Source organism: Carlito syrichta, unplaced genomic scaffold (genome assembly GCF_000164805.1).
Source record: "Carlito syrichta isolate Samal-C Ts95f unplaced genomic scaffold, Tarsius_syrichta-2.0.1 Scaffold315896, whole genome shotgun sequence".
Classification (NCBI taxonomy): Eukaryota; Metazoa; Chordata; class Mammalia; order Primates; family Tarsiidae; genus Carlito; species Carlito syrichta.
In genome coordinates, this window is record NW_007259992.1 from 30,714 (window position 1) to 40,453 (window position 9,740).

Below are 9,740 nucleotides of genomic sequence, written 5' to 3' on the forward strand. Positions count from 1 at the left end.
CCACTGGGCTCCGGCGAGCCTTCCACCTCAGCCTTCTGAGTAGCTGGAATTATAGGCATGCGCTACCACGTCTGGCTGATTTTTGATTTATTATAGAGATGAGGTCTCACCAAGTTGCCCAGGAGGGTCTCGAACCCGCAGGCTGAGGCAATCCACTCACCTCAGCCTCCCAAAGGCGCGGGATTACAGACTGAGCCACCGAGCCTGGCAGAGTTTTAACTTTGAGTTGAAAACTTCTAAATATTTATTGCATAACAGTATGAATGATATAACACTACCGTACATTTAAATACAGTTGTTAGATTTTATATTATCTGTATTTTACAAATTTTTAAAAAATGTTGAGTTCCAGTGCAAAATCAGAACAGATTTCTATGTGAAGACTTTCAACATTTGTTTTACATATAGGTTATCTGGTGTGAACTTTCTGGTGTTGAATGAGGTGAGAGTTTTGATTAAAGACTCTCCCACATTCACTGCATTCATAAGGCTTTTCTCCAGTGTGAATCCTCCGATGTTTAATGAGGCTGGAGTTGTATCTAAAGACTTTCTCACATTCACTGCACTTATAGGGCCTTTCTCCGGTATGAACTCTCTGATGACTAGTAAGTGTGGAGCTGTCCATGAAAAATTTCCCACACTGGGTGCATTTGTAAGTTCTCTCCCTAGTGTGAACTTTTTGGTGCCGGATAAGGTGGGAATTTTGGCTAAAGACTCTCCCACATTGAGTGCACTCAAATGATCTTTCTCCAAAGTGATTTCTCTGATGTCTAATATGATTTGAGTTGTGCCGGAAGAATTTCCCACATTCACTACACTTATAAGGCCTTTCACCAGTGTGAACTCTCTGATGTGTGTCAAGTGTGGAGCGATACCTAAAGAATTTTCCACATATACTGCATTCAAAAGGCCTTTCTCCAGTGTGAACTCTCTGATGACTACTGAGTGTAGAGCTGTCCATAAAAAATTTCCCACATTCACTGCACTCATAAGGTTTATCTCCAGAGTGAACTCTCTGATGCCTATTCAATGTGAAGCAATACCTAAAGAATTTCCCACATTCACTGCATTCATAAGGCTTTTCTCCAGTGTGAACTCTCTGATGAATAATGAGTGTGGAACTGTCCATAAAGAATTTTCCACATTCACTACATTCATAAGGCCTTTCTCCAGTGTGAACTTTCTGATGTCTAATCAATGTGGAACGGTATCTAAAGAATTTCCCACATCCATTGCATTCGTAAGGCTTTTCTCCGGTGTGAACTCTCTGGTGAATAATGAGTGTGGAGCTGTCCATAAAAAACTTTCCACATTCACAGCAATAATAAGGTCTTTCTCCAGTGTGAACTTTCTGATGTCTAATGAGTGTAGAACTATACATAAAACATTTCCCACATTCACTACATTCATAAGGTCGTTCTCCAGTATGGATTTTCCGGTGACCAACAAGGTGAGCCTGTGTAAGGAAAGCCTTCCCACACTGGCTGCACTCATAGGGCCTTGGTCTCCTGTCAATTCTCTTATGTTGAACAAGGTCAGATCTTTTGGAAAAGAAACCTTCAGTGTGGATTTTCTGGTGCTGGACCAGGTGAGATTTTCTAATGAAGGCTTTCCCGCATTCACTACACTCATAGGGTCTTTCTCCAGTGTGTATTTTCTGGTGCTGAACAACATTATATTTGAGACTGAAGGCTTTTCCACATTCACTACACTTAAAAGGCCTTTCTCCAGTGTGATTCCGCTGATGTTTAATAAGGTTGGAGTTGTATCTAAACAATTTCCCACATTCACTGCACTGGAAAGACTTTTCTCCAGCATGGATTTTTTGGTGTTCAAAAAGCATATGTTGGTGGCAAAAGTCTTTCCCACACTGGCTGCAACTAAAATCATTTTGTCCATATTGAAAGTCTTCTGTGCCCTGGGTGTTCCTGTGTGGTTTCCATGCACAGCGAAGGGCCTCTTGCTGCAGAAGGTCAGAATTGGCAGTAAAATCCTTGCTACCCTCCGTGCATGAAAAGTTTCTCTCTGCCAAATGAACACTGTTAAAAAATGAAGGCCTCGCCTCACCACCTCTGGAGAGTTTCTCTATAATCTGCTCCTTTTGGTGCAGGTAAAGTTCTACTGCATATGTGTACAGGCCCTGCTCAGGTTGTGTTCCATCAGGTTCAGTCACGTGCAGAATGTTCTTCAGAAGCGAGCTACATGTCTCACAGGGCTGGGACTTCTGGGTAGACAAACCTGGCTTTGGAGCCGTGACCTGTGACACTCCTACAGAAACAGCTTGCTCTAAAGGTGACTCCTCATCATCCTCAGCTCCATGGCAGCAACCTGTAAGAAGAGAAATACTGGTGAAGTTCACGTTGACTCTGGTGAGAAGAGGCAGCCTGAGACACACACACAAATAAGGGTATGAGATTGGTAACAGGCGTTGAATTAAGGCCAGTGAGTAAAAGGCCTCCTATGATGAGTTGGACCTGGCAAACACTCAAAAGGAGAGCCTTACGATGTTAAGGACAGAAGGGAAAAGTACAGTGCAGGAAGGAGAGGCAGGATCTCCTACTTACTCCCCTACAAATGGATTTCACCAGGCCATGGCTACTGCTAACTGGTGAGCAGTGTGTAGAAGGTGCACCCAGTCCTAGGAAGATCTGACTGTAACAGAAGAGTTGGTATTATGACTTTACATGTTTATGACACCTCAGGTACAGGTCATACATTGAAGGGCACTGCAAAAAGAGCAGTGGAAGGGAATGGATGAGAAGTAAAGACCAGAGAGGTGGGTCAGAGGTGACAGTCAGGGTTGGAAGTCACAGGAGGAATGACAATAAGAAAGAAAAAAGAGAAATGAGGTGTGGCCACTGACAGAAGCACCAACCTAAACAGATTCCCAATGTGATTTGAACCCAGACCTGATGTCACACCCTTTCTCAGGTCCCAACCACCATGTGCTTTTAAGCATCTCTTCCCATCAGTGGAGTAATATCACCCTGTGAGGTACCCAGGGCTCTCCCACTTCCTCAAGGTATGCAACTCTCTCGGCCTGACATAGACCACCTTAGGGAAAAGACAGAAAAAGGGAGTAGTCAGGGCTGAGCATGGTGGCTCACACCTGTAATGCCAGCACTTTGGGAGGCCAAAGAGAGAGGAATGCTTGAGTCGAGGAGTTCAAAAACACCCTAGGCAACATAGCGAGACCTTGTCTCAACAGAAAAATTAAAAAGCCAGGCACTGTATTTCAGCCTAGGCAACAGAGACCCTGACTAAAAAAAAAAAAAAAAAAAAAAAAAGAAAAAAAAAAAGAAAAAGGAGTGGTCAGCATGTCAGTATGTGCCCAGAGAGATAAACCAGGCACCCAGGGCACCCTGCATTCTAAAATTACCAGAACTTCTAATGGAGAGTCCTGCAGAAATATCTCCATGGTCCTCACAAGTAGTGACCAAGTAGGTGCCTCTAATTCCTGGCACAGGGAGTCTCCAAGAATACCAATAAGAGAAAGGGGAAAAGTCCTGGCACAGAGGTTTAATGCACTTGGATAGCATAACCTGACAAAGGACAACAAGGCCACTGGGATATCTTAGAGAAACCTCAGGATTTCTGACTTCTGAGCCTAACCTTGCTAGGCTTCAGAGTGACAGGAGCTGGGTCTCTGGAGGAGAGGTGATAGAGTGCAAAAGCCCAGCCCTGGCTCTTGCAACATACATACCAGGAAACCAGGAGAGGACGTCACATGCATGATCAGGTGTGAGAAAGACAAAGTTGTTGTGGAAAACAGCACACAGGACACAGGGGAAGGTATGAGGGCTTTACCTACTGACGACAAAAGTGCAAAGTTCTCCAGCATTACATCGCTGTACAGGCATCTTTGAGCCTTATCAAGGAGACGCCATTCCTCCTGGGAGAAATATATGGTCACATCCTCAAAGACCACACGACCCTGCCAAAATTATTACAGTTCAGTCCACAAGCAGCTTCTTGCTATGTATCCTTAGATCTGTATTTATCTATTTGGCATCTACTAATTACAGGGCCAGATGAACAGGCAAATGTTTTCCCCTTCCTTTTGCAATCCAGATCCCATCGTTTGAACTGCCTCTATCTAACGCTCACTAAAGACTATTTCTCCTGCCTTAAATCAACACAAAGACCTGCTACAACATGATACATGACAGTACCCGTGCCCCAAGGCTGCCAGACTTATTCAAACTAATCTTAAGCTGTTCATCCTGCCAGACGTTGCCTTTCCTGTCAAAACCCCAATAAAACCTCTTGTGCGATTTTTCCTCAATTGGGCATCACCCTCTGACCAAATCTACTATTTCTTCTGTGGCCTTGTGCAGCATGCTATGCCCCCTCCACCCAGGAAACGTAAATAATAAAAAAATCTTTCAATGTTGTTGGGCTCTCTAGTGTCACTCACTCATGTCCACAGATTAAAATCCTGTGGGTACAGTCACTGGTACACTTCCTTTCCAGGGCTCAGTGCTTCCCTCCCCATCAACTCATCCATTCCTTACTCAGCCTGGTGGCAATGTTGTAAGCTCTCTTTGGTATGCCACACAAAGTCCAGCATAGAACAAAGATAGGTGGAGAGAGAGATAGAAAAGCACCATCAAAGCCTGGCACATGGGGCCCTACCAATCTTTTATCAACCAGTTTCTCTGGGGTCTCCGACATCCTGCCTCCCAGACAAACAACCTAGGATTCAGCCTTCTTCCTTATGTGCCCAGTGCCAGGGCTGGGACCATCTGTTCCTACTCCTCCTCATCTTCACACCACACTATGAATGGCACTTCCCTCATGTGTCTGGCCTCTCCACTACTGAGACACTAACAACCATGCCCACATGCTGCTGTGCATATGAAGTCCTGCTGTGCATGACAAATGCAACCAAGATGTTATTTGCCCCTGGGCTGCCCAGGATACAACATTCCCTAGTGCCTGGGGCAACATCCAGTCCTGCTGTGAAGGTCCTCCTACCCGAAGGTCCTCCTACCCAGTCCTATTTCTTGCTTTCATTTCAGCCCCCCCAAACTCACATGACAACCCTACTGTTCTCATATTCCTCCTCTGAGTTTCAGATCTTGGCTTTCTCCCCATTCTGCATCGTATATGTTGTCCCATCAGCAGTCACAACCTTGTCTACCCCAACCCGAATCCAAAGCCCAGTTACACTGACCTCCCCACCCCAGCAATGTTCCTTGCTGATCCCATCTTAACTCAAGGTAGTCTAACAGTTTAAACAAAACTATCCAGTTTCACCAAGAATCACCACAAATACCTAGTGAGTTCATAACAAGATAATAACTAGAGTGGGTGAAAGTCCGAGACATCCTCCACTTACCTGCACAAGGTCCGTATGCATTGCTGCCACCGCCACAGGACCCTGTGGGTAGAGATAGGCCATAAGACCTGGGCCAACACTGCAGGATCCTACAGGCTGAGCTGTATAACTACTTCTGCTCTGCACTGCAGTCAAGTCCTCTGAGGCTAAGTTAAGCCCCTCGGAGTTCACTGCTGCCTCTTAGCAGCTCTGTCTGACCCTCCCTAAACCTCAATGCCCTTATCTGTAAAGTGGGGATAAAAAAGGTTCCCGATCTCATAAGGTTCATATTGGCATCAAACATAAGTAGTACACACTAGGTATCAGCAATTCCTACAAGATAAGCTATTTTGCATATGTTTTCAGCACAATTAAAGAAGGGTTTTGAAAATGTGTGTATTTTTCCCACTTCCTAAGGTGTTAAAGAAATGTCATAAATAAAACTTTCCAATGTAAGCAAAGAGTTAAATTACCTTTCCAACAATTATGTGCTTGAGTGAATTTAACTATTGAGTTTATTCACTTCTAATTGTCTACCAATGTGTATATATGAGGGGGACCCCCCTAAAACCTGGATTTACTAAAAATTTTGTATTTATTCTTACATGTTTAAACTTCAGTTGCCTTCAAAGTGTTCTTTGTCTGATGCAATACACCTTTTGAGATGCTTTTTCCATTGCTCAAAACAGTTTCAGAACTGATCAATTTTGATGCCTTCTAGTGCTTCTGCCTTCACCTCTTCCAAATCAGCAAAAACGTTTCCTTTTGAGGGCTTTTTTTATCCAAAAAAACAAAAAAAAAGTTGATCACAGAGAGATCTGGGAAATAAGGAGAATAGGACATGGAGGTTGTGTTGCTTTTGGTCAAAAACTGCTGAACACTTAGCACTCAGTGCAGTGTAGGGTGGAGTGTCCGTAAATCACTCATCGTGAAATGGGCAAACATACTGAAAAAATCTCCAAAAAACTTCACTGAAGCCAAATGCAGCCTCTCACAACGTCTACTGGTATGCTGACGTCAATGGGTTCCTAGAACACTTACCTAGTGGGGGGAAGCCTGTACTACCAGAGGTCCGCCCCCTGTAAAAAATTCCTGTTTGTGGGGAGTCCCCCTTGTATTTAGAAAAATATTGACTCACTGGTGTTTAAATCACTTTTTCCTTTTTTTAAAGAAAGCAGGATTTATTTAGAGGTCAGAAAAGCACCCAGAGTGGGAGGGAATCCAAGGGGTTGCCCTAAATCACCTAAGTGTTTTACACATCTGTAAGTGAACGAGTTGAAGCAGGCACTAAGCAGGACATCAGTTGCTGGTCTCTTCAGCAACCAGGCCAACCTGCAACACAATGCTCTGAAGGGAGCTTGCTAGGAACCCTTCACTGGGGTGAAGAAGGCGAGAAAGCCATGCCCAGGTCTGGCCCCGGTTGCTTCACTAGACTGCCAGACCTTTCCCTTGTTGCACAGAGAGTGAACCTAAGGTTCTGCTGAGGGTTTGTAGGTGCAGAATCTAAACTACCTCAAACCTCAGTCTTTACCCTAGGCTATTGCCTTACCTCATCCAGGCCTCAACTTTTGTTTGCACCCTTCTAGAAGGGTCAAGTCTCAATGTGTCCACAGGACTTTTCCTCGAATCCACACCTTCTAACCCGCTGAAAGCTCCATATCAGTTACCTTCCCTGACCTCTGGAACTCATGTCCACCTACCCACATGATGACTCCATCTTGTGGCATCTCCCAATCACCATGTCCAAAATGCAACCTGTAATATTCTCTCTGAAACACACTCCTTAAACTTCAGAATTTCAGGCAAAACAGCAAGGGACGACGCTCACCACCTTCCTTGCCATTGCCTCACAGCAGCGGGAAATCCCGTCGACCCCATCTTTGAAATCTCCCAGAAACTCATCACAGTGCCCCTCTACTGGCCACCTCTGGCGCAGCCCCGGCCGTTTGGGTCGCCCAGGGTCTGCTGCAAAGGTCTCCTCGCCGGTCCGCCCGTCTCTGCTCAACGTCCTGTTTTTCCCCAACTCGACACTTTTAACTTCAGAGTTAACAACACCCTCCCCGCACACACCTCCACGGCGTCTGGCTCCTCCGCGGTCACGCCAGGCGAGACCCTACCTCGCCCCCTGCTCCCTGGAGACCAGGACACACCCCCACCGAGCGGCCCACTCAGTAGCCACGTGCAGGTCCCTGGCGGGGACTCTCTCCCACGGCTCCTCTCACGGACTGAGCGGGGACGCCTCACGAGGACACCCGTGTCTTCCAGGCCCCGCCGTACCCCGAGCAGGCGCCCCCTACCCACCTGAGTCGCGCTCATCGGCGCGGCGCCCCCGACCCGCCAGGGACGGGGAGCCGAGAGCGGCGGGGGGCCTGGAGCGGGCCGGGGCCGCTCAGTCCAGCCACACTCTCGGTCCTGGGTAGGGTGGTCGCTTCTCCCCGTGTTTTCCCGCTCTGGCCCCTCGGCCCCAACCTGCGCGGCCGGACCGCTAACACCGCGAACGGCTCCAGACGCAGCCGCAGGGCACAACGTGAGGACGCTGCCGGAAGTCCCGCCCACACACGTGCGAACGTTCGGAAACGCCTCTTTTCTAGGCTATCATTGGCTACTCGCTGCTCCCGCGCGCACCGCGGCGTCTTCTGGATAATGTAGTTCCTACTCGTCTCCGTGCCTCGTTTCTGACTTTTATTTTATATTTTATTTTTTTGAGTTGGAGTCTCCCTCTGTCAACCAGGCTGGAGGACAGTGGTAGGAACACAGCTCACCACAGACTCAACCTACTGGGCTCAGGCGATCCTTCCACTTCAGCCTTCCAAGTAGCTGGAGCTACAGGCACACACCACCATGTCCCGCTAATTTTTTTTTCCTTGATTTATGGTAGAGATGAGGTCTCGCCAAGTTGCCCAGGCTGATCTCGAAGCCGCGAGCTCAGGCACTCCTCTCGCCTCAGTCTCCCAAAGCGCTGGGATTATAGGCGTGACCCACTGCGCCTGGTGGGAAAAGCAAATTCTAAAAGCTGTGTCTTGGTAGTGTGGTGTCTTGGCACATATAAAGGAAACCCCATCATAACAACTTCTTTCAGAACAGAGAAAAATGAGATATTCAAAACGCTGAAAGAAAAGAAAAAAGAAGCCAACCAATAATTTTACATCCAGCAAGATTAACCTTCATACATGAAGGACAAATCATCTTTTCCAGAACAAATGCTGGGGGAAAAAATTGTCACTACCAGACTGGCCCTACAAGAAATGCTCAAGGGAGTCTTCAATTGGAAAGAAGCAGATGATATGTACCATCATGAAACTGAACAAAAGAGCAAAAATTCACTGATAAAGCAATCATCCAAGGAGAAACACAAAGGAATCAAATGACACCACTACAGAATTCCACCAAACATACTGGCAAACATTAAGATAAAATTTTTTTAAGTCAAGAATTTATAAAATAACTGGAAAACAGTATGACAGGAACAAAACTTGTAATCAGCAATAATCTTAAAATGTGTAGACGGGCTGAATGGATTTTAAATGGATCCAACAATACACAGCTTACCAGACACTCACAATTACTGTAAAGACACATATAGATTGAAAGTAAAGGTGTAGCCGGGCTCGGTGGCTCAGCCTGTAATCCCGCGCCTTTGGGAGGCTGAGGTGAGTGGATTGCCTGATTCTGTGGGTTCGAGACCCGCCTGGGCAGAGAGACCTCATCTCTACAATAAATTAAAAAAATCAGCTGGGCGTGGTAGTGCATGCCTGTAATTCCGGTTACTTGGAAGGCTGAGGCGGAAGGATCGCTGGAGCCCAGCAGGTCGAGGCTGCGGTGGCCAGGAGCGGCCACTGCACTCCAGTCTGGGCGACAGAGTGAGACTCCAACTCAAAAAAAAAAAGAAAGTAAAGGTGTAAAAGATATTCCATACAAAGGGAAACCAAAATCAAGAACAGCTACACTTTTATCAGATACAAAAAAAACTTCTAGACAAAAATAATTTTTTTAAAAGAGAAAGACCAAAAAAGCCATAATATCATGATAAAGGGGTCAATTCAGCAAGAAGACATAACAATTTTAAATGTATATCCATCCAACACTGGAACACCCAGATTTATAAAAGAAATATTACTAGACCTAAAGAGAGAGATGGGCAGCAATATAATAGTGGGGGAACTTCAACACCCCATTCATAGCATTAGACAGATCATCTAGACAAAAAATCAACAACAAAAATTGGTCTTAGATGACCTCAGACCAAATCTTAGTAGACATTTACAGAATATTCTACTAAAAAACTGAAGTATATACATTCTTTTAATGAGCACATGGAACATTTTTCAAGACGGATCATATGTTAGGTTATAAAACAAGTCTCAACAAATTTTTTTAAATGAAAATAATATCAAGTATCTTCTCAGTTCACAACAGAATA

General features: G+C 45.6%; 1 protein-coding gene across 1 annotated transcript; it reads right to left on the bottom strand.

Annotated features, from left to right (window-relative positions):
- Positions 1–209: 209 nt before the first annotated feature.
- On the bottom strand, positions 210–5,404 carry LOC103276070 (zinc finger protein 17-like). The gene is made up of 3 exons (XM_008073490.2): positions 5,342–5,404; positions 3,808–3,934; positions 210–2,328 (listed from the first exon to the last, which is right to left on the bottom strand). Exons 1-3 carry the CDS (start codon positions 5,402–5,404, stop codon positions 410–412), a joined length of 2,109 nt encoding a protein of 702 aa, XP_008071681.1. The 3' UTR covers positions 210–409.
- Between the last annotated feature and the right edge of the window lie 4,336 nt (positions 5,405–9,740).

Excerpts from the sequence above, each read along its gene's own strand:
- LOC103276070 (XM_008073490.2), bottom strand. The coding sequence starts at position 5,404 with ATGGCCTATCTCTACCCACAGGGTCCTGTGGCGGTGGCAGCAATGCAT. Across the intron at positions 3,935-5,341 it reads TGCATACGGACCTTGTGCAG|GGTCGTGTGGTCTTTGAGGA; the intron begins GTAAGTGGAGGA and ends TAATTTTGGCAG. Across the intron at positions 2,329-3,807 it reads TGCACTTTTGTCGTCAGTAG|GTTGCTGCCATGGAGCTGAG; the intron begins GTAAAGCCCTCA and ends CTCTTCTTACAG.